The sequence below is a fragment of the Lates calcarifer genome, linkage group LG8, assembly GCF_001640805.2.
Source record: "Lates calcarifer isolate ASB-BC8 linkage group LG8, TLL_Latcal_v3, whole genome shotgun sequence".
NCBI lineage: Eukaryota > Metazoa > Chordata > Actinopteri > Centropomidae > Lates > Lates calcarifer.
The window spans coordinates 7778104-7799023 of NC_066840.1; the positions used below are offsets into that span (position 1 = coordinate 7778104).

Consider the following 20920-nt stretch of genomic DNA (forward strand, 5'->3'; position numbering starts at 1 on the left):
TGCCTCAGTGGCATATCTGAAGCAGAAAGCTTTATAATAGGTTTCTGTGTCTACTGTAGTCTTGGATTTAACTGCTCAAAATCACTTGTCAAAATGTTAAGAGGTGTAAGTGATGGCATTCACCCGTGGGCTCAGACGCCTGCCTGCTCTGAAGGGGCTTAAAATCTCCACAGAGCGTGCCAATAAAACCCAAGGACAGGAGCTTTATGACAGAATGAACAACAGAACAGCAGAGGCTTTAGGGACTAATGTGGCTTTTAGAGGTTTAGCCTTGGATCCTTATCTCTGCCTGTCCCTGAGGCCCTCCCCGCTCTACCCCAGCCAGCCCTTAACATATCATCTCCTGCAGAACAGACAGCGGCAGAGAGGTGGAGGGTCAGCTAAGGTGGGAACATAGGAGGATCCCTGTTTGCTTAAGAAAATAAGCACTTCTATGGAAACCATCAGATGTACAAACCAGAGCAGAGAGCCAAAGATATCTTGGCAGGAATTGAGATTTAACACTTGACTTTTTTTTTTCCTTTTTTTTATCTAAATGTGTTATGGGTTTGCACAAGTGAGAGCATTTATATAAAATAGTGTGAAAAGTGAGAAACAGCACATGAAGTCCATATAAGACAGGTTTATGTTTTTTTTTAGGGTCTGGAAATCTGAATAGTTATGAGCTGTAGTTGACTCATAAGGCCCTTACCTTGGCATTTAAAACATTATATAAACTGGGGCTTAATATAACTGCACAGCTCAGGAGAGGTTGAGTGATTTACTGAAGTGGGATGAGAAAAGATTCTTACCTCACATGTTATCATTCTGTAGGAGGATTGAAGCGCTGAATGCCATCAGCAAGAATGCTGTTTATCTGATGAAGTGACATGATTAAGTATTAGTGAATAATTTATGAACAACCACGTGAAACTCATTCAAATTAAAACCTCAAACTCAAGATGTAATAGACATCAAGGCTATTCTGTTAAAAGTATGGATAATGTAGCACTAGTGCCACCAAGTGGTGATGACAGGAAAGCTGAGCAGTTGGAGACAGTGAGTGATCATGGTAGGAGCAGTCCACCACCAAATGCCAGCACAAGCCTCTAAAAACTGACTCTGAGTATAAATTTTTATTTTAATTTCAGATGCAAGTATATGAAACATGTTAGAGGATAAATATTTACAATAAAGGTTGCATAACACACAGAAGCAGGAAATGCAGACATTCAACAAAATTAATACAACAGAAGTACGGAGCTTGCTAGCAGTCTATCTGAAGGAACACTCAAGAGAAGCAATGAATGATTGTCAACCAAAGAAAAAGAAAATCAAGAAGGAAATTCAGTGAAATAACACACAAAAATGTGCTTTAACCCATTGTAAATGAAACCAAAATAAATGTTCATCTTAAAACTCTTGACTTAAAACTGAGTGTAATGTTGCATTGTCAGTGTGAGCTATGCTGGTGCAGTGCTTGCTGAACAAAATTAGCCTCACCAGAGTGTGAGGTGACATCACCATTTTCAAGAGGACACTGGGAACTTGCACTATTAGTAATAATCATCTAAACATACTGTATTGTACATCCATACGCCTTGGACCTCGTGACACGCTTTCCCCAAGTGTAATGCTTACACGTCACCAGTTGAATAATATATACAAGCTCCAGTAACACCCAAACTATCAGCCTCAGTGGTAATGAAATATGTGTAATCTTCATTTATGACTCCTTATATAAATGTACAACTTTTAATACTAAACTGCAAGGTGTGGTATGAACTGTTACAATGAACCCTGAGGAAATGTATGGATTTGTAATGTTTCTGTTTTCACTCCATCTCAAATAAAAGCCAAACCTATGCGGTGGAGGCATTTTTTAAGTATATATTAAACAACAGCCACAATGATCAGAAGACTCCCCCCACCCACGACGAGTAAAGCTGAATCACAAGCCTAACAGTCACTGCAAGTCAGACCATACGGCTACCATCACACCACTTTACATCTCCAAATCACATGGCGTGCAAGCTTAGGAAACACAATGCAGGGGCAGAGTGAGGCGATGGCACAACCGTGATGTGAACTGTCGAGTCATTAAGTTCTGAAAGTTACGCAGTAGTGTTGATTATGCATGTTGCTCTTCAGTTTAATTTACTATTTTACATGAGCCATTCTGGCGCTTGCAATGAAAAATAGAAACGAAGCACATTTCACAGTAGTATATATTTTTAGTTTCCTTTTTGTCGATGTTTGTTAAATACATACATAGAACAAGACAAATGGCTTCTATAATGAGGAAAATCTTGCTGGTGCAGTCAGTCACAAAAAAAAGCTGTTCCACCATCGATGAGTTAGTTAATTGTTCTACTGATCAAACGGATACATCAGCCAACAGTGACTTTCAAGCTACGTGAGGCCTTTATTACATTATGGAGGACTAATGGGTCACAATCAAGAGTTCGATTCAGAGACAGACCTCCACAGATCCCCTCACCAGCAAATAATAAACCTACTACACAGTTTGTTACTGTGGTTTTTCTTGTGTATAATAGAAGTTTATTACCATCCTGAAGTCGAAAACTGCCTATCTATGCCATTTTCCCACACTCACCCATCCATAATTATTTAACTGCTTCTGTCAAAAAAAAAAGGAAAAAGAAGCAGTCATCCAACTCAAGCAGTCGATAAAACCGAGAAAACAAACACTATAAAGTATTACATACTTTAAAAAGATAAGCCTATAACTCTGCAGGCATTTGCAAATGAGTTTTAATGAATGATCCTTTTTCAGAGGTGCTTCTTCGTGAAGATGTTCTCATTACTGACAGACTCTTCACTCTCACTCTACTACAGGTTGTAGTTGGGACCATCTCCGCTGGACTCTGTGTATTACGCAAAGTTGGAGGGTCCGTGGTGGGTTTTACGGGATGGCCAAGGCTGTCCAGAGGAGCACTGGGATAAAACCTTAATGCTTACAATAACAGGCCAAGAGGCCAGGGACAGAGGAAAAGGGCCAGAGCGAAATGGTCCTGGAAATGCAAAGAGCTCCAGGGAACTTCATCCTTACTCATGAGGAGAGTGTGCGGTATCAAAAGTAGATCTGCTTGGCATGTGACGGATTCTGCTCCATGGGGCAGTACGGGCATTTCAACCTGGGGATGAGGAGATCAGGAACAGGATGTTATAATGTACAGTTGACCTCACTGCTGGTCATTTCCTAGAGCGTGCTATTGTAGTTTTAGGTCATTTTGCCAAGTCTTCCTTGCTGGTGGAGTTTTAAAAAAAGACTGTGGCATCCATATTCTGGGGGTTAACTTTTTTCCCAGGGTGACCATGGTTTGTAACTGTCTTTTTGGTTTCATTTCCCAACATAACAGTTCCCAGATGGAACATGGGCCCAGAAGCAAACTCTCAAATCTTGGATATTATTGCTTCCTTAATTTAAATTAAGGAAGCAATAATATGGGAGTTGAAAGTTTTAAACCTCTGCTATAGAAGTGTGTACAAAGCTGGCTGCATTTTTGACTTACTTTCCAGCGTTAGTCAGTTTGTTGAGGGCATCTCTGGAGATGACGTGGCCGCAGATGAGCTTCATAGGAGGGTTGCTCTCTGAGGTCTGCTGCCGGAGAATCGGGCAGGCGAACACAGAGTGGTACCAGCACTTCTTCCCCAGGTCAATTTCGATCTAAATGAACAGACAGGGTGTGAATTGAGTGAACGCTGAGAAAGACCAAAAAGTGATACCTTGTTGAAAAACAAGATGAGACTCACAGGCAGCTCATCTTTGTGTGTCCAGACTCCGCTGCACTGTCTCTGCTCTATCACCTGCTTGATGTTCATCAGCACTGGCAAGGCCATACAGCCTGATGCAAAACTGGAGACACACAAACAGTATTGATAAACCTTGACTGCGGCTGAAATGAAAGCACACAGGCTTAAAAAACGTGAACAGCAATGGGGATGGGGTCTTGTGTGTGGTTTGTGGTTTTCTAACCTAACACTTAGTGGAGACTCTACAGAGAGGCCCAGTAAAGCACAGGCATCTCTGGTGAAGATGTTACAGATCTCTGCCCACTGATTTGTCTCCAGCAGACTGCGGTACGGAGAGTTCTCAATGCCATGACGCAGATACACCAGACTGCCCATCAGGATCTGGATATCTGAAAGGACAAGGGACACTTTGAAGTTAGAGAGTAAGAGTCTCCTCTTAAAAGAGTCAGTTTAAGAAAAACAGTTAAACAAAAGCACACAAGGTAAGCATCTCTGTATATCTGTGTTGGGAGTTTCACAATGATTATGCCTCTGTATCGTGCGTACCTCTCTGGTGCTGAGAGGCGAAGGGCTGAAAGTGCCTGGCGTACTGCAGGGCCTCCATCTGGTTGCTGATTCCTCCACTGAGCAGACTGATGAAATACAAGCGGTGCAACTTGAACTCTAAACTGCTGTTCAGGTCCAGAAGGCGCTGCCGATTCGTCACCGCCCACCTAAGAAGGAACAGACATGAGCAAGTACAGTGAACTTTAACATCTACACTCTTGTAATGCTGAATACTCTTAAGTTAGTTGTTTATCATTATCATCATGGGTTCAAAATAATAATATCCATGACATAACCAAAGTGCCACAAACCTCAATCGAAATTCCTCAACTGTACTAAAATTATTTATTAAAGGTATCACATATGTAGAACCAACTCAGAGAGAAGTAGCATTTTATTTTTGCAACTATTTACTTTTTTATACTTATATACTTTTTTATTGTATGAAGTAGCGCAATTTAACTTAAAAACAGCTCTAACATCCAATTCTAACCAGTGTTACATGTGTTTACCATTCAAATCAATGTATTTTCTATACAAAGCCAATGAAGGAGTAAAAACCAAACAAACATACTCTAGTGCTGGCCGGAGATCCTGCATCCTTAGAGCTTCAAGGATCCTGTTCAGCTCCAGGAAAGGCTGTTTCATACTCATATCTATAACTACACCAGACTCCTAGAAGATGGATAGGGAACTTCAGTCACGCAGCTTTTCAGGCAAGTTAACACCGAGCACATTAGATTGAAGGTTTCACAGTCATTTACCTGACACAGATCCTCTGCTACACTGAGCATCCCTTGTCTGTACAGGTGCTCCACAATGGTCTCACTCAGGTATTTCTGTCTCTCTGGAGTGTCCCAAACTGTCTCTGCCACCACAGCGCTGATTTCTGCATCAAAATTCTGCAGAGAAGCACATCAGAGATGATGTTTGTGTACCGGATGTATTAGAGTTTAAATGTTAAATAAAGTTGCTGCCTGTCCTTACTCTGTCAATGGCTTTGCCCACTTTCGACACGCTGCCGTGGATGTCCTTATGTCTTGAGGCTAGCATCTGCACTGTTTCTTTGATGTTCTTACAACACTGGGCCATAGTCTGAGATAAGACTGATAAGTCTGCATCTTGTACTCCTGCAAGAGAGAGAGGGAAAAAGTTTTCACTTTGCATGGCTACAATATGTGGCTGATGAGTTATGATGGACAAAGCACCATCCATTTTAATTCATGATGCAAGAAACATATTTAAACTACCACAAAAACAGGACTTATGTCACCTTGTGTGTATCAGTTTTTCTTACCAAAGGCAACTAGCTGTCCTCGTATCTCACAAACACTGCGCAGGAGCTCGTCTAGCCTCTCCTCAGACTGGTGGCCGTACATTACAAAGCGATGGAGCACCTTCTCCAGCTCCCGCTCCACACATGCACACTGTTCCATAATTAAGACTGGAACACTCACACACACACAACACTGACACCTAGATTTAAGAGAAAAATAGAGAGGAGGAAAATAGGTTGTCAAGATGGCCTGATGCTGGATTTCTATTATTGTTCAATATTTGAGTTTGAGAAGAATACACCCAGTGATGTTCATAATGCTGGTGGCTGTATTTTATTTTCAGTAAACATTAATCTGCCAATTATTTCCTCAAAGAATTGCACATTCCTAAAGATGATGTCTTCCAATCACCTTTTATTACAAGCATTTTAAAACCCAAGGTTGTTGAAGACACAGAAAAGCAGCAAACCCTCACATATGAGCAATTGGGACTAGGTTATATATTATATTACCCATATATTTTTGCTTTGTGTTCTAGACCAAGATGTGTACTAAGCATGGCCCTGTACTGTTGAAAATAAACTTATCAGCGCTAAACACTGTTTCTAAACTATCTCAAACATATTTTTGGCATTTCTGAACAGTAATTTCCTCTAATCAGCCAGCAGACATATCAATACTGATCTATCTTCCAATCTGATGTTTTGCTCAGGCTCTAATTATTGATGTTATTGTTTTTTCTTTTCAGATATTTATAGTTTGCTGCAGTGTGTTCAACACAAAGGAAAATCAGACAAATTGGATTATTATTAAAACTAATGTGGGGTCCTACATTTTTTTCAGTGGCACAAACAACTGACATAATATTGACAACCACACGACTGTCACTGTTGCTACAAACGCTGAGGTTCAATGATGCACTGAAAAGACCTTTGCCAGCTGGTGGGCAGTCTTTTTTTTATCGAAATAAGAAAAAAAAACATACCTGCCTAGCACTGCCCTGATTAAAAGTTTGGCCTGGTGTGACTCTGCTAACAACTAGCAAGGCCTTAACATTATGGGATGCAGGCATACAGTGTACTCTGCGGCCTGGTGTTTACTAACGTCAGGCGCCACTAGTGTCTCAAACACAGAAAAGTTTTATTTAGTAATAAAATAACGAACAAAAATGTTGATCGGAGATTTTGTTTGAGCGACTGGTCTGCATTCTACTATTATTATTTTCTAAAAAATTCAAATCATTGTTGGGTACAGCTTTGCTGTTTCTCACCGCTTGTGAGCTGAACACAGAAAATGTCTACCTACCGTAACAGAGGTAACCAACATTAACGTCAGCTGCATTTGTGTTTCGCTAGCAAAATACCACAAGTCGTATTTTTGTTACTTACTAACAGTAATAAATATGAAGTGCCACAAACCGCTAACCATATATTTTGATGAGATGCGGTAATCTTTGAAAATTAAGCTGTCGCAGAGCTAACATAAACAAACGCTATCACAGTCTCTGGCTAGCCACAAAAGCTCGCCATTGCTAGCAGCTAGCTAGCTAGCTAGCTAAGGCTAGCCAGCTGCTCCTTGACAAGGCCCAAATAATTTCAGGAGAGAATGACAACCCGCTTATTTCGTGTTATTCCAACACTTCAAACACCTATCGTCGTTTAAATGAATTTAATGATATGTTTAAATAGACACCACTCACCTATCGTGCTAATTAGTTAGCAAACATTAGCGTTAGCCACTTGCCTGTTATAGCAACACTTAACCAGCAGTCGTAATGCGGAACTTCCTGTGTCGCATTGTTCTGCCTTAACTGGACATTTCACAATAAAAGTCATTTTCTCTGCGACATCTGAGGCTAGCAGTTCTCAGTGTACCGCATGATTTTCAGTTGATCCAGATTTATCTCCAACACAATGGAGTTTTGAAGCTGTCACAATTCATCCCTTGCAGGTTGGCACAGGATCAATAGGCATCAATATGTAAACACCATTTTAATGTGGTAACTTGTCACGGTAGAGCTATTTGTTGTTTGTTTGTCATATTTTGTTAGCCGATCTGAAGTCCTAATCTATAGCAACTAAAGTAACTAGTACGTACTGCAGTAAATATATGTAAAGGAGTAAAAATTCTTTCTGAAATGCAGTGGAACACAAGCATATATTGACATAAAAGAGAAATATTCACTCAAAGTACAAGTACCTCAAACTTGTTCAGCCCTGATGAGCAGAAAATTAAAATATAGCATATATAAGAAATGTGGCTTGTATATAGCTTGCCCATGCAGAGTTATTCACATCCTAAAAAAACAACTAGGTCAGTTCAAAAAAAGATAGATTTGAAATGTGATCTTATGTTTATATTCTCTCTGTTTGTCATAAATACTAGCACCTAAATAACCCATCATGAGACTGGATCCTTGTTGAGCCCCAGACAGAGCCCCAGCAGGAAAAGCAGCTGTGATGAATTTAAAAAAGTAAGTCATGTTTATTTATCTCCACAATCTAAAGAGTACAGTCTAGATCTGCTCTATATGAAAAGTGCCTTGAGATGACTTTTGTTGTGATTCAGCATTATATAAATAAAATTGAATTGAACTGAACTGAAATGAGGAGGTGCTATGCCAGACACCATTTGCTCAACATGTGGACACTGAACTGAACATCAGCCTCTCTGCCAAGCCCCTTGATTTAGAAGTTTCACACATTTCTTCACTTTTAGATGCCTTTGCAGCGTATTGGTGTGCTGCATTGCTAAGGGTGAGGGAGGGTGAGGTCTGGACTTGAGCAGGCTGGTGTGACTAATCTATCAGTGATGTAGACTAAAGCTCCCCATTGCTGAGGCGCTCATCATTCTTTCCCTCTGAGTCTTCCTCTAGTCTGCTGTGCTGCCATAACCACAGAGGTTCAAATTTATCAGCACTTCTGTACACTTAAGTTTGCACTCTCTCTCGACCAACACACATATGTGTTCACATTTGCATGTCATCCTCTGCAAACTTTTGAAACTTTTGTATTTTTTTCAAAGGCCATGTTTTACACTTTAACTCAGTGTGTATTTACAAAACATAATGAAATAGTGTACGGCAGTTTACTGTATGAGCTCTACAGTAAACCAACCATATGATTTATCCTCTCTGTAGTACCTGGTAACAGTTCAAAGGAATGATGATCCATGCTTGTCATGCTATCTGAGAATCCAGTGAAATCTGAACTCACTTACAAGACATCTTTGATAGTGGATCTAGGGTCTATAAACACTAATGAGTTTATACAGAATTAATGATGTAAAAAAAGATTTACAGCTGTTGTACAGCTCTATGAGTTATATATGCGCCATATTGCAATAACTCCACCAAGGTCAAAGACTCAGTTCCCATTTTGGCAAGCCTCACTAAAAATATGTGCACTTGTGGCAATGTATGACTCTTCAAACAGAATAGTGGGCCAAATTACATATGCATGATGCCATCCATAAAATAGCTTGTTGACTTTCCAGTGTTGAGAACAATCTCTCAACCCTTTGATACTACAGATATAATATACCCTTGGTGACAGCCTTATGCAACATTCAGTCAGGCCTGCAATCAAAGATTTTCCATTGGCTTGCCCTGACTGACTTAATGGCTGAGAATGAATGGTAATCTCATGAGGTATTAGGTTAGGGACAGAGGGCTTATCCAAACTCACTACCATCAAACATGCCCAGACGGTCTCAGTGTGGCTCAGAGAGGACTGCTGTTGTGGCAACAGTAATATGTACAGTTAATGACATGACCCCTTTTGTTTTGACAGTTTTTATTGTACCCTTGTCATGTGTTGTCATATGACAGGCAAGCTTAGATGCAAATTAAAAAATGTCATTGGCTGAAGTGTTCCTGGAGCAAAGACATTAAGAGGAAAAACGTGACTGAAAACATGTGAGAGCACCTTAACAATGTTGTGCAAGTGTTGCCACCTAACATGCAGTGCACAGGAGTTTTGCATGTGGGCTGTCAGAATTGGGTGGTCTGTCTTAACCTTTGACCTGTTGTACCCCAGCTACACCATATCATTCACACACACATAAACACACACATACATACAAGCATACATTAACTACACTGTCAGCAATGTTAAGTATAACCTCATGTAGTGGTCAAGTGGACAATGTGTGGGCTGTACTTCAAGCCCTGTATTTCCCCTTTCTTTCCCCACCAGCGTGCCCAGGCAAACAGCTAAAGCTAAGGCTATCTGGCCCTGATAGTATGGGTCTATATATAGAGGAGCCCTGTGACTGAGCTGGCTCAAAGTGTCAAATTCCAGGCGCGCTCTTTCGTCCTGGCCGGATCAGCACCTGCTGCTAACTATAAACCCCCCCGCCCACCCCCCGTGCCGCACCCCAGGCCAGCTCACACTGGAAAGCCAATAGCCAACCAAACCCTGGTCTGGAAAAGAAAAAAGATCCAGGTTAGATTCAGTAAGTGCTTTCCCTGAGGCCAGTTCAGGAGGGAGGGGCAGAAATAGTGATGGGAGCATTGGAGGATGTAATGTGTCTGAGCGAGATGCCCCTCTTTGCTTTTTCTATTCAAGTCTGATACATGGTAGCACCTTTGACATTCTGAGGCTGTCTAGTCAGTGTGGCACTGCCAGACTGAGCTGCTCAGTCCTGGATTCGGCATATGCTTAGAGGTCTTGTAAGCCTGAAGCGTGCTGTGGATTTTCAGTTCACTGGATGTGGGGCAGATATTGCAACATAGAGAAACTCAATGCCCTTGGGAAAGCCTCATCATTGGCCAAAGGTACAGTACCAGTCATTCTGACTTTCTTTACTTGCACATTGAGCAGCCTTTCTTTCTTTAGCCAGTCCTATATCAAGGCAGTGTGGAAAGCTTAGATAAAGAGTATGTATTTGCCAGAGCTAATGTAAATATTGTGACTTTCCATATATCTAAGATGAATAAAACTCAGTCCTTGTAATTCTAAATAAGTTGTACCTCATATGTAATGTCTTTTTGTGAGCTTTTAAGCACATGTGGAGATACACTAAATTCCCAGTATTCAAACAATATTTTTGTCAGTTTAAAGTGAATGCCTGCGCATTCTTTCAATTATTTTCAGGTTGCTTGCTACTGCTTTTTCAGGCACAGTGACAGAGTTATATTTATGTTCTGAACCCCTTTTAGAAGTTGCAGGTATTCTCAGAATATTTGAGGGTTAAGAGAAGCATTTGGCAAGCTGACAAACAGAAGCAATACACACTTTAGTCTCCATATTTGCAATTTATACACTTGATACTCATGAAATGTTACTTGTGGTGTAAATGAATGAGATACACTCCCTCCAGGTGACCATATTTTATTTCCAGTCCAGGAACAGAGCCCAGAGCAGACGAGAGGAGCAGACTGGACTGGCCACAGTGAGAACTTGGAGCTTGTGGACTAGCGATGGACAGCTGGACTCTTCAGGGGGACAGCTACTCCTTCCTCCGCAGCGCGCCACGCACCTTTTCCCTGTGCCATCGTGACGGCACGCCCAATCACGTTGAAATCTTTGACATCATCAACGTCCCTACTCAGCGCAGCGCCATCTCCGAGACCACTTGCCTGTGTGACATTTTTGGAGACGATTGTGAGTCGCCCTCCCTCTCGAGCAGCCCCGCTGCAGTGGCCTTTGTCCCTTCCCAGAGGGAGGTGGACGGGGGGACAGCTGCTGCATCACCCCTGGCGGATGATCTGAACGACTCCTCAGGCTCATACCACACTGCACAGGGCTCCAGTGAAGGAGAGGAGGGTTTTGAAGATTCAAGAGAAAGGCTTAACAGCCCCCTGTTGCAGAACACGTCTTCAGAGAGGAGGCAGCCAGAGGACGAGGGACTGAGCTCAGGGCATCCAGACATTTTTGAGGACAGTAGCCCAAATTTAGAACCAAAAAGCCAATCACCAGCACCTCACCTTAGCACAGCTAGCCCACCATCTGAAGTCCTGAACACTGGTGAGAGGACCCCCTCTCCTGGACAAAACAGTTCCTATACCATCAGTCCACAGGGAAGAGCGTCATCCTTGTCATCTTCCTCAGTGGAAAAAAGACGTTCACCATCATCTTCACCTAATCCAAGAAAAGCTCATTCAGAAGCTGAACCGGGGAGACTCACTCCCTCTCTCAAAGACAGGCATAGCAGGTCCTCTCATCAATCATTAACTCCAAGTCCCTCCTCTGAGCCTAGGAACTGTGTCAGCTCATCTTCCACTGAATCAGTGAATGTCCAATCCTCACCTGACTGCAGAGAAGCACAAAACTCACCTGGGCTAAGGAGCAGCTACTTTAACCAACACGGCAGTCCCTCACCTGAGCCCACACCCACTCCAGATTTTACAGAATCAGCTTTTGAATCTAGATCCATTCTTTCATCTCCTTTACTGTCATCCAGTAATACAGAATTGTCAGCCCAGTCAAGAGAAACGTTGGTTTCCCCTGAGCTGAAGAACAGGCCTTACTCCCCCAATACTCAAGCATCATCTCCTTTTTCTGAGCTTAGAGGGAGGGTCTCACTTCCTGATCTTTTCAGTAGAGGCTCCACGCCTGATATAGAAGAGCCTCCCTGCTCTCCTGAGCTGATTTCAGATCCCTCCACTGCAGGAAGAGACAGCACAGCTACTCCTGAGAACCAAAACGCAAGGTTATCAGTTGAACCAGGCAGCGCTGTTTCTACACCTGCCCCCCGATACACTCCCCCGTCACCTGTCATTTCAATAGCAACATCTCCTGAACTTGTGGAGAGTAGTGTCTCGCCTGAATTAAGACACGCAGCTCCCTCACCTGGCCTGCTCAGCACTGCTTCTCCCGCTACGACCGGGACAAGAACTCCCTCTCCTGGCCCCTCACCTAAAATAAGACACATTTCAACACCCTCTGAAATCAGGACCCAGGTGTCTTCGCCTGTGGTAAGTTATAGTTTATCTCCATCACCTGAAGTTAGGAGCAGCTGTTCTCCCATAGAGCACAGACACACTGCTCCCTCACCTGAAATCAGGATTACAGCATCCTCACCTGAGCTTCACTTTGACTCTGCCTCATTAAGAGGCCTCACTTCATCCCCTCATATCACAGGGATTTCTTACACTGTTGTTCAACCTGAAGACAGGGACTCCCCCCCATTTCCTGAGCTCTCCCGTCTCTCCACCCCTAATCCTGCCAGGACACCTGTGTCCCCTGAAGCAAGGAGCTCTACCCAAAGCAGAGACAGTGTACAGAGCAGTATAGCAGAGTCCACTGGTACACCACGAGCCTCGCCTCATATATCAGGCTTCACAAGCCCCGGCTTGCAGCCTGAAATAACTTTGTTGCATCGACCCATTTACCAAACACCTTCACCTCAGCCGAAGCATCACACTCCCTCACCTGAGCCAAGATATCAAACCCCTTCATCTGACAAGCAACAAAGTCCCTCACCTCAGCACCTCAGAAGTAGGGATCCGTCACCTTTTTCCCAACCACCTGAGCAGAACTCACCAGCAACCCTCTCCACAGAGTGCCACCCTCACTACACAGAGCCCACTCCTCTGAGAAATACACCTGAAGTTGAAAGAGATTCCTCTTCAGTTGATACTTCAGAAATACAGTGTCCCACACATTTGGCAAAAGACAACGTGTCGCCCTCATTTGAATTAGACAGGGGAGACAAATCAGTTGTTGCTGAAATCAAAAGTGGTTCACCAGTGGTTGCAGTTTGTTCCCCTGTATTTACTTCACCTTTCTTAGCAGAGGAAAAGATAGAGAGCTCACTGAAACAAGAAAGCCTAGAGAGAGAGGCAACACCACAGGAAGTAAACATTCAGGAGAGCTCAAGTTTAACCTCCTTCTCTGAGGAGAAACAAGACATTAGCCATACCTTTTCTCAGAGGGAGGACACTTATAATAATCCCCCAACGAAAATCAAGTCTCCTTCCCCTAATCTTCTGGTCTCTAAGGACAGGAGTCCAACCATTTCACCTGTTAGTAAGGCTACCACCAACTCACCAGTGCAGAGACTGGAAAACCCACAGCCTCAATTTACTACTTACTCCCTAACTTCTGAAAGCAGCAGTTCATTAAAATCAGCTCGTACACCTGACCTCTCGAGAAGACAACTGTCAGCCCAAGTTAGACGTGAAAACAGACAGAGGTTCACTGAGGACATGGCCAACCATGTACACAGAAGGAGGACTCCCTCTCCACCACTCACCAGGTTTACACCTGTGCACATCATAGCCCCTGAGAAGCCATACAGACAGTGGCAGAACAGAAGCCGTAGCCCCTCTCAGGTTGTAGCCTCCTCACCAAGTGGTAATTTAAAGAAAGCAGTGACAAATAGGGAAAGCCCCGATGTTGCCCCCGTTGACAATAATAGCCAGGCCCACTGGGTCAGACTAGGAGGGCAATTGGAGATGGAGAGGGAAATGCAGCTGGAGGAGGAGAGAGAGACAGGCAGGGAGAGGCAAAGGGATAGGGAGATGGAGAGAGAGAGAAAGAGGGAGGAGCAGGCTCCTGAAAAGGGGGAGGGGTGGCAGGGGGACGCCAGTTACAGAGGGGAACAGGTTGAGCTGTCATTCAGTGCCAGGAATAGAAAAGGGCCTGCGAGTCGCAGTACAGCTCCCACAAGCAGAGAGACCCGTCAGGGACTGCCAACAGTGCATTCCTATTCAGAGAGCTTGCTTGCCACCAGACAGCTACAGCAACAACAGAGTCTTCTGAGACTTGCCTCTCAACAAGACGCCAGGGGTGGTGGTCCTGGCAGACGGCTTCAACCTCCTGCACACCAGAACAAGAGGAGTGCTCCTGGACGCGTGGCCACCAGCAGGCCCTGCCGGAGTTCCAGCTCCAGCATGGGAAGTGAGCTTGATGAGGCAGATAATGAGGTGAAATGGTTTACAGACTTGGCTTTCCACAGCCTGTCAAGCCCTGAGGTAGATTACCTTGATATGTACAACTCTAGTCACCGTTCATCTACCAACATTTCTCAACCATCTACCCAGGAGAGCCCCGCCGGGGTCAGTGCTGCCTGGCCGGCCTACGCTGACTTCCGGGCTTCTGCTCCAAAGCTGGACAATGAAGAGCTCTCCTTCCAGCAATCATCTGCATACTACTCAGATGGCCTAGATCCATCAAGGCGCTATGAGATGGGCAGCTTTGAGTGCGTAGATGTGGCAGTGGAAAGAGAGGACTCCAGGAAGGTGAGAAGAGGAGTGCCAAAGAGACAGATCCAGCTGAAGAGAAAGAATAATGCTGAGGGGAAGCAGGATGAAAGTAGTGAAAATAGTAGTCCTGGGATACCAGTGATGATGGAAAGCCCCTCTCTTGAGAGTCACCCCAGAGAGACATTTGTGAGACAACACAGTACACCAGCAGCAACGCAAGATTGCTACCCCTCTGAGCGCAGCCCTGATCCCAATCAAGAAAATGAAAGAAAATTCAAACTCCAGAAATCTACGTCCCTGGATGAAACATGCTCTAAAACCAAGATGGCCACATGTGTCATCAAGAGTGTGTTGTCCAAGAAGATGCAAAGTGATGATAAACAACCTGATGAGCAGGCAGAGGAAGAAGTGAGCCCTGCTTTTGAGAAAAACAGCCCACCAAAAGAGAGTTCACTGGCACCACTGAAAGTGTCCCCAAAACCTGACACACATAACCTGTGTTCCAGTTTTCAGTCAGATTATAGTCTTTCATCTGAGGGTCTTCCTGTGAGAAGAGAACCAAGCACAAAGGATGGGGTCAAACCACCAAAAAGCTTTGGAGTGAGATCCGGCAACAGGCCAAGTTCATCCAGCAGCAGCAGAAGTGTAACTTTTTCACAGACTGACAGTGAAGAGGCTGATTCTCAGAGCAGGAATGCAGGCTCATTGAGATCTGAAATGAGGTCAGAATTGAAAGTGCCATTTGATAGTAAACAGTCCAGAACTAGAGTGAAACAAGCAGATGACATTAAAAGCAGGGACGAAAAGGAGGATGGTGACTCAGCAAATGCCACTGCCGGGAACACAGGAGCTCCTTCTGCCACCGGAGCCAGCAGCACACAGGCCAGGATGACAAACAGAGACCAGGAATGCGAAAACACAGAGGACCATAAACAACCGCAACAGAGTGACAAGACCGCCTACATGTCAAAAGCCACAGAGAAAAAGAAAGCATCTCTAAGTGTCTGTCTCACACCTGAGGCAGAAAACAAGCCTTCACCAGATATGTCTTTCAGAGAAAAGGAAGAAAGGGTAGAGATCAGTGTGGATGAGAAAATAGAGGAAGATGAAGGAAATGGCACTAATAAAGCTAAGGCCCCCATTCACAAAGTTAGAGATGTGAGGCGGCTCGTAAAAAATACATATAATCTGTCTTTCAAGGCAACTAGTGCTGTAATGCCAGCAGATGTGACTGAAGAAAGGACGGAAATTCTTAATGAAGAAAGGAGGGAAGAGGTCATAGCAGAAGAGCGGGAAGTAAGGCAAGAAATGAGGACGGAAGAGAGGAGGGAGGAAAGAGAAGAGGAGTACAGGGTGGAGAGGAAAGAGGAACAGAAAGAGGAGGTAAAGGATTCAAAGCCACTGACCTTATCTCCACCTCTTCAAAGCAAAGGAAAGCCTCTGTCTCGTCTGCAGCCAATGCAAATAGAATACAAGGCTGTTTGTTGGAAAGAAGACAAAAATAAACTGTTATGCAGCAAGAAAGACCCAGAAAACCCAGGTGACAAACCCCAGGCATCCCCAGGGCTTGTCACTGAGGTAAGCAGAGAATCAAAGGCAAACACACAGAATTACACAACAACAGACGCAACAATTGCCAGGCCATGTCAACATGATCTAAACATGGCGGCAGAAACACAAGACACTGTGACAGAAATGCATAAAATGCCAGACAAAGAGGGCAAACCTGTGGCAGTTAGAACAGACAGAAAACCTCCCATGCTCGGAAGCCTTCCCAAACTGCCCAGTAAGGAGAGAGAGGTGTCCACTGCTGTAGTGTTGATAAGGGATGGGTCCAGCAAGACCAAGACATCTGCATCTCCAGCCCAGGAAGAAAGTCCCACCCCACTCCAAGTCCCAGCTGCTTCCCTTTCACCCGAACCCAGTACCCCTGGGAGTACCCCCGGCAGCAGCAGTGGCCACTCAGTTTCTATGTTATTGAAGGAGAAAGGCTACCAAGCTGACATTGGAGCAGTAGTGGGCGACGGTCAGAATGCAGCTGCAGGGAAAGGGGTGCCCTGCAAGCATGTGAACTGCCTGGAGATCCCCCTTCAGACCGCCGTGCCCTCAGATGGTGGGCATATCGAGTCACATAGAGAGAGGACATTCTCCTCATCATCTGTCACGTCTGGCCCGTCAGCAGTGCCTGAAAACACAGACAACCATACAAAGACCACAGAGGACGATGGAGTTAAACCTACAATAAAAGACACAGCAAATCAAAAAAGTGCTCTTCCACAAGGGAGTACACTGGAACAGACACCTCTCACCAAACAGAAGGATCTAGGTGATTTTGAAGCAGTGAAAAGATTAGATCCAACTTTCCCCCCAAGGTCTCCTGCAATAAGAAGATTCAGACCACAGCCAATTGAGGTTAAGTCACTATCTAAAGACACACAGAAACAAGACATGTCCACAAACTCCACAGGCAACAACAGGCCTCAAACCATTGAAGTAAAATCTATAGCTAAGAATTCTCAAAAGCCAGCTGTGCCTCCGAAACCAAGTTGTAAATTTAAACCTGCAGATTTAGGAGCAACGCCAAATGAAGCGCAGAGACTGTCAGCGACAACATCAACTGTAAAACCACAAGGTGAGGAGAGATCACAGACAATTGTGGTGTCCTCACCGACTATCTATAGAAAGATCTCCAATGAGTCCACATTGACATCACACTATACAAGAAAACTAGCTGTGTCTGCAGTATCCAGCCTCAAACCTCCACCTAGCAAAACAACAGCAACTTCTGTCTCCAGTCTCTCAAACCAGGCAACAGCAGCATCAGAGACAGAGGAATCTAATGACAGAGGACAGCAGCAACAACAACCGGCTGCCTCACCTCAAAGCTCCAGAAACACACAAAGACCTACAACCTTAGCACCGACATCAGGCACTAGCCAGAGTTTAACTTCAGCACCAGGTCTAGTTTGTGACCCAGTAGCAAACCAAGTCACTGAAGCTGCAGCCAACCAGCCAACCCAGCCAGCTGTTATGGATCCAGACATCCAACCACAGTATCCCAGGATGGCATACCCTCATGAACAAGCTATGCCAGTAACTTCAAACAATACAAAACAACCCGCTGCTGTTCCCACAACACAAGTGCCAGGATACTCACACCAGCCATGCCGCAGATCGCTGTCCAGCGAGCGCCCCCAGAGGACAGATGACCTGCGTTTTTATGCCTCAGATGACCCTCCAAGCTATGATGAAAGAGAGAGCTTCAGTCCCCTCATGCTCCCAGATCTGACCCCGAGGAGGTCAAATCGCTATCAGCCCTCCTCCCGCCCTCCTCCCTGCTCCTGCACGGCTGGCTGCCCCTCCCACCCTGGTCTCACACCTCCTCACCATCACCGCAGCCCCCACAACCTCACCCCACCCGCCCCAGCACACTCTCCAGGCCAGGTGCTGCCTTACCCAGTGGCTCAGCCACCTCTCCGTCCCCACCAGTGCAGACCTGACCCTCAGCCAATGAACTACCAGCCCAGCTCTCCCAAATCGAGTCCTCTTGGTCCAAGCCAGCCACCGGCCCTGTACCAGCCGCTCCACCAGCCTCCTCCCTGCCCTCCCCACCCCTCGCTCATGCAGGCCTGTGCTGCTGAACGGCCATTGCAGCCACCCCAGCATATTGACCCTCGACGACCCCCTGTCCACAGATCCCCCCAGCAGCAGCCTCCAGGCATGGCCGGGGCTCCTTACAGCGATCCTGGCCACAGCCACTCTCCTGGCCTTCCTCCTATGGACCCCCAGTACTTGTGTGGCCCTCAAAGCCTGGGGCCGTCCTACGGTTCTGAATATGGAGGTGACAGCTCCAGTTTGTACTCAGAGAGCAGCTATGGACAGACGCCTCGCAGAGTGCTACTAGATCCTGAGACTGGGAAGTATTTTTATATCGAGGTGCCTGTCCAGCCACTGAGGAAAATGCTGTTTGACCCAGAGACCGGTCAATACGTGGAAGTGCTCATCCCACAGCAAGCAATGTCACATTCAGGCCTGTATCCTCCTTCAGCAGCCCCTTACCCATCTCTCCACAACCCCAACATGTACGCCCCTGCTCCACAGTATATGCCCTATGCGGCTCCTCCTCCTCCCCCAGCCCACCCCCAGGCTCAGCCCCAGCCACCCCGCTATCCGGAGGCTTCTGCTGCAGCCACAATGCACCCAAGCGGGCCTGGGGTCAGCTACAGGAGTCACTCTGGTCAGGGATCCAAGCCAGAGCCCCAGAATCATCCACCAATGGACCAGAGCTACCTGGAGAGTATGTATTACGTCCCTACAGGGATGAATGCGAGCCCCAATCCCACCCCACCAGACTATTACCACAAACATCCCCCCAACCTACCCCCAACAGGGGGGAAAAGGTCCTGAAATAGAGGATAGAGGCCGCCTTCCTGGAGCCTGTTGGGTTTTAAATACACAGTGTATAAAGGGGGTGTCTAATGTTAGCCTGTAATGTTATTTGAGTTTTCACATTGCAACTGAAGACCGTGATTCTTTGGTTGTTGTTTATTTGCTGCTGCTTATTCTGTGCTAGGCTACTTTAACAGAAAAATGATATATGATTCTTGAGTTAATGGTTGTGAAAACACAAGAGAGTAAGTCTTTTCCATGAGGTGTTCTTAAGATTATTACCTAATTTCAAAATGATCTATTAAAGTTTTTGTCATTTTTGATACAGGTTAAGAACATCATATTGTAAGTTCACTAGTAAGGCACAGACAATATAAATCAATAGGTTTACTGATTTACTGGTGTGTACTTTAATAACAAATATCTCCAAAAAACTTGAAAATACTGTTTTGAAAGAACCTCATATTTATTTTATTATTGTTTTTCTCTAATATTGGATGAGTGAGTTTATGCACATGATGTCTGCAACAACAATGCCAATAAAATGTGTCACATATGCATTCCTCTTTTTTCATGCCTTAATCTATTTTTCTATAGATGCTTTCTATAGCTTACACTCTCAGTGTTTATTTATTGGCCACATCATGGATGTGTAAAAACTGAAACTTGAGCCCTCATATGAAATGTGATCAAATGTAATCACATTTCAAATGTGTTCTGTTGTTTATAAATACTTAGTAGTGGAAACAGTAACTCATTTTGAGATTACATTGTTTTCAGAATACATCTGCAATAAATTCAATCTAGTGCATTGTTTTCATAGAAATGTTATAGTGCATCACATTTCAAGTATTATAAAGTCAGAGTTTTTCATATCAAATATAAAACCAAGCAGTGAGATCTTTCTAGAATGGACAAAGCAGTTTGGGGAGTAAGTATGAAGACTAATTTTAAGTGACTCCCCGCAGGCGTGTGCACAGACACTGTCTTGACTCCGGTACTCAGTCCTGGCACACTGCGTCAATGCACCAAATTTACAAAAAAGGGATTTTGGAATGTTAAACCAAGTAGTTTTAGTTTTAACAGCCAATTAAACATGTAGACTTCAGATGTTAGTTAAAGCGTGTAAAAATTATTCATTTTAAATAGATAATATAACAGTAATGTATTAAATGCTGTCCGATTGCTACTTTGAAACCAGCTTTGCAATGGTGCTCTTTATTTAGCTGTGTCCCTCAGCTATTTCTTCCTCTGCCTTCAGAGGGTACTGTCACTCCTAACAATGAGCAGCTTCTACAAACCCTATTTCATGATACAAATTCAATACTGTAGAGGTTTGGTCTTGATGTGGAGTCACTAGGCTACATGACATGTAAGTTATTTAAAATAAATTATTACTTCGCCATGACTTTTGTAAGACAAAGACAGAACTAATATTCAGAATAAAAAGGCCAATGTGCGTAGGCTAACCCTAACCCTATTTGTTGCAGGACATTGTTCGACTGCGATCACTGGAGGGCGCCACAGACCACTACAGCAGCTGAAGAAGTCCCATCTCCAAAGGTACCTGCTGAACTTCTCGTGACAAGACCCAGTAAAACACATTATAGTGATTTCCTAATCAGAACCTGGCCCTGTAAACTGAAACCAGAGCCTAATTTGTTGGTCCAGAGGGACAGAGTTGGCTTCCCTTTTCTTTGATGCGGATGGCTGTAAAATTAATGAGAGGTCTGGCTAGTGGCTATGCTTAAGTGTGTGTGTGTATTTGTGTGCCCTACTGAACAAAACACTGTTTCATCTG

The 20920-nt window shown here is 44.5% G+C and overlaps 2 protein-coding genes across 6 annotated transcripts; one reads left to right on the forward strand and one right to left on the reverse strand.

The window, feature by feature from the left end:
- Positions 1-1100: 1100 nt before the first annotated feature.
- rmnd5b (required for meiotic nuclear division 5 homolog B) lies at positions 1101-7414 on the reverse strand. Of its 3 annotated transcripts, none has more exons than XM_018675580.2 (10): positions 7279-7414; positions 5600-5778; positions 5290-5432; positions 5067-5204; positions 4877-4977; positions 4303-4469; positions 3980-4145; positions 3757-3859; positions 3516-3670; positions 1101-3137 (listed from the first exon to the last, which is right to left on the reverse strand). In XM_018675580.2, the coding sequence occupies exons 2-10, from the start codon at positions 5736-5738 to the stop codon at positions 3074-3076; spliced, it is 1176 nt and encodes a 391-aa protein (XP_018531096.1). In that variant the 5' UTR covers positions 5739-5778; positions 7279-7414; the 3' UTR covers positions 1101-3073. The 3 variants fall into 3 exon arrangements, with proteins under 3 accessions (XP_018531096.1, XP_018531095.1, XP_050928165.1); XM_018675579.2 differs by having other exon boundaries at positions 7323-7377; XM_051072208.1 differs by lacking the exon at positions 7279-7414 and adding an exon at positions 6885-6997.
- Positions 5785-19679, forward strand: si:ch73-43g23.1 (serine/arginine repetitive matrix protein 2). 3 transcript variants are annotated; one of them, XM_018675575.2, is made up of 3 exons: positions 5785-6894; positions 7965-8052; positions 10923-19679. In XM_018675575.2, the coding sequence occupies exon 3, from the start codon at positions 11002-11004 to the stop codon at positions 19135-19137; it is 8136 nt and encodes a 2711-aa protein (XP_018531091.1). In that variant the 5' UTR covers positions 5785-6894; positions 7965-8052; positions 10923-11001; the 3' UTR covers positions 19138-19679. The 3 variants fall into 3 exon arrangements, with proteins under 3 accessions (XP_018531091.1, XP_018531089.1, XP_018531087.1); XM_018675573.2 differs by lacking the exon at positions 5785-6894 and adding an exon at positions 7436-7529; XM_018675571.2 differs by lacking the exons at positions 5785-6894; positions 7965-8052 and adding an exon at positions 9986-10356.
- Positions 19680-20920: the final 1241 nt, after the last annotated feature.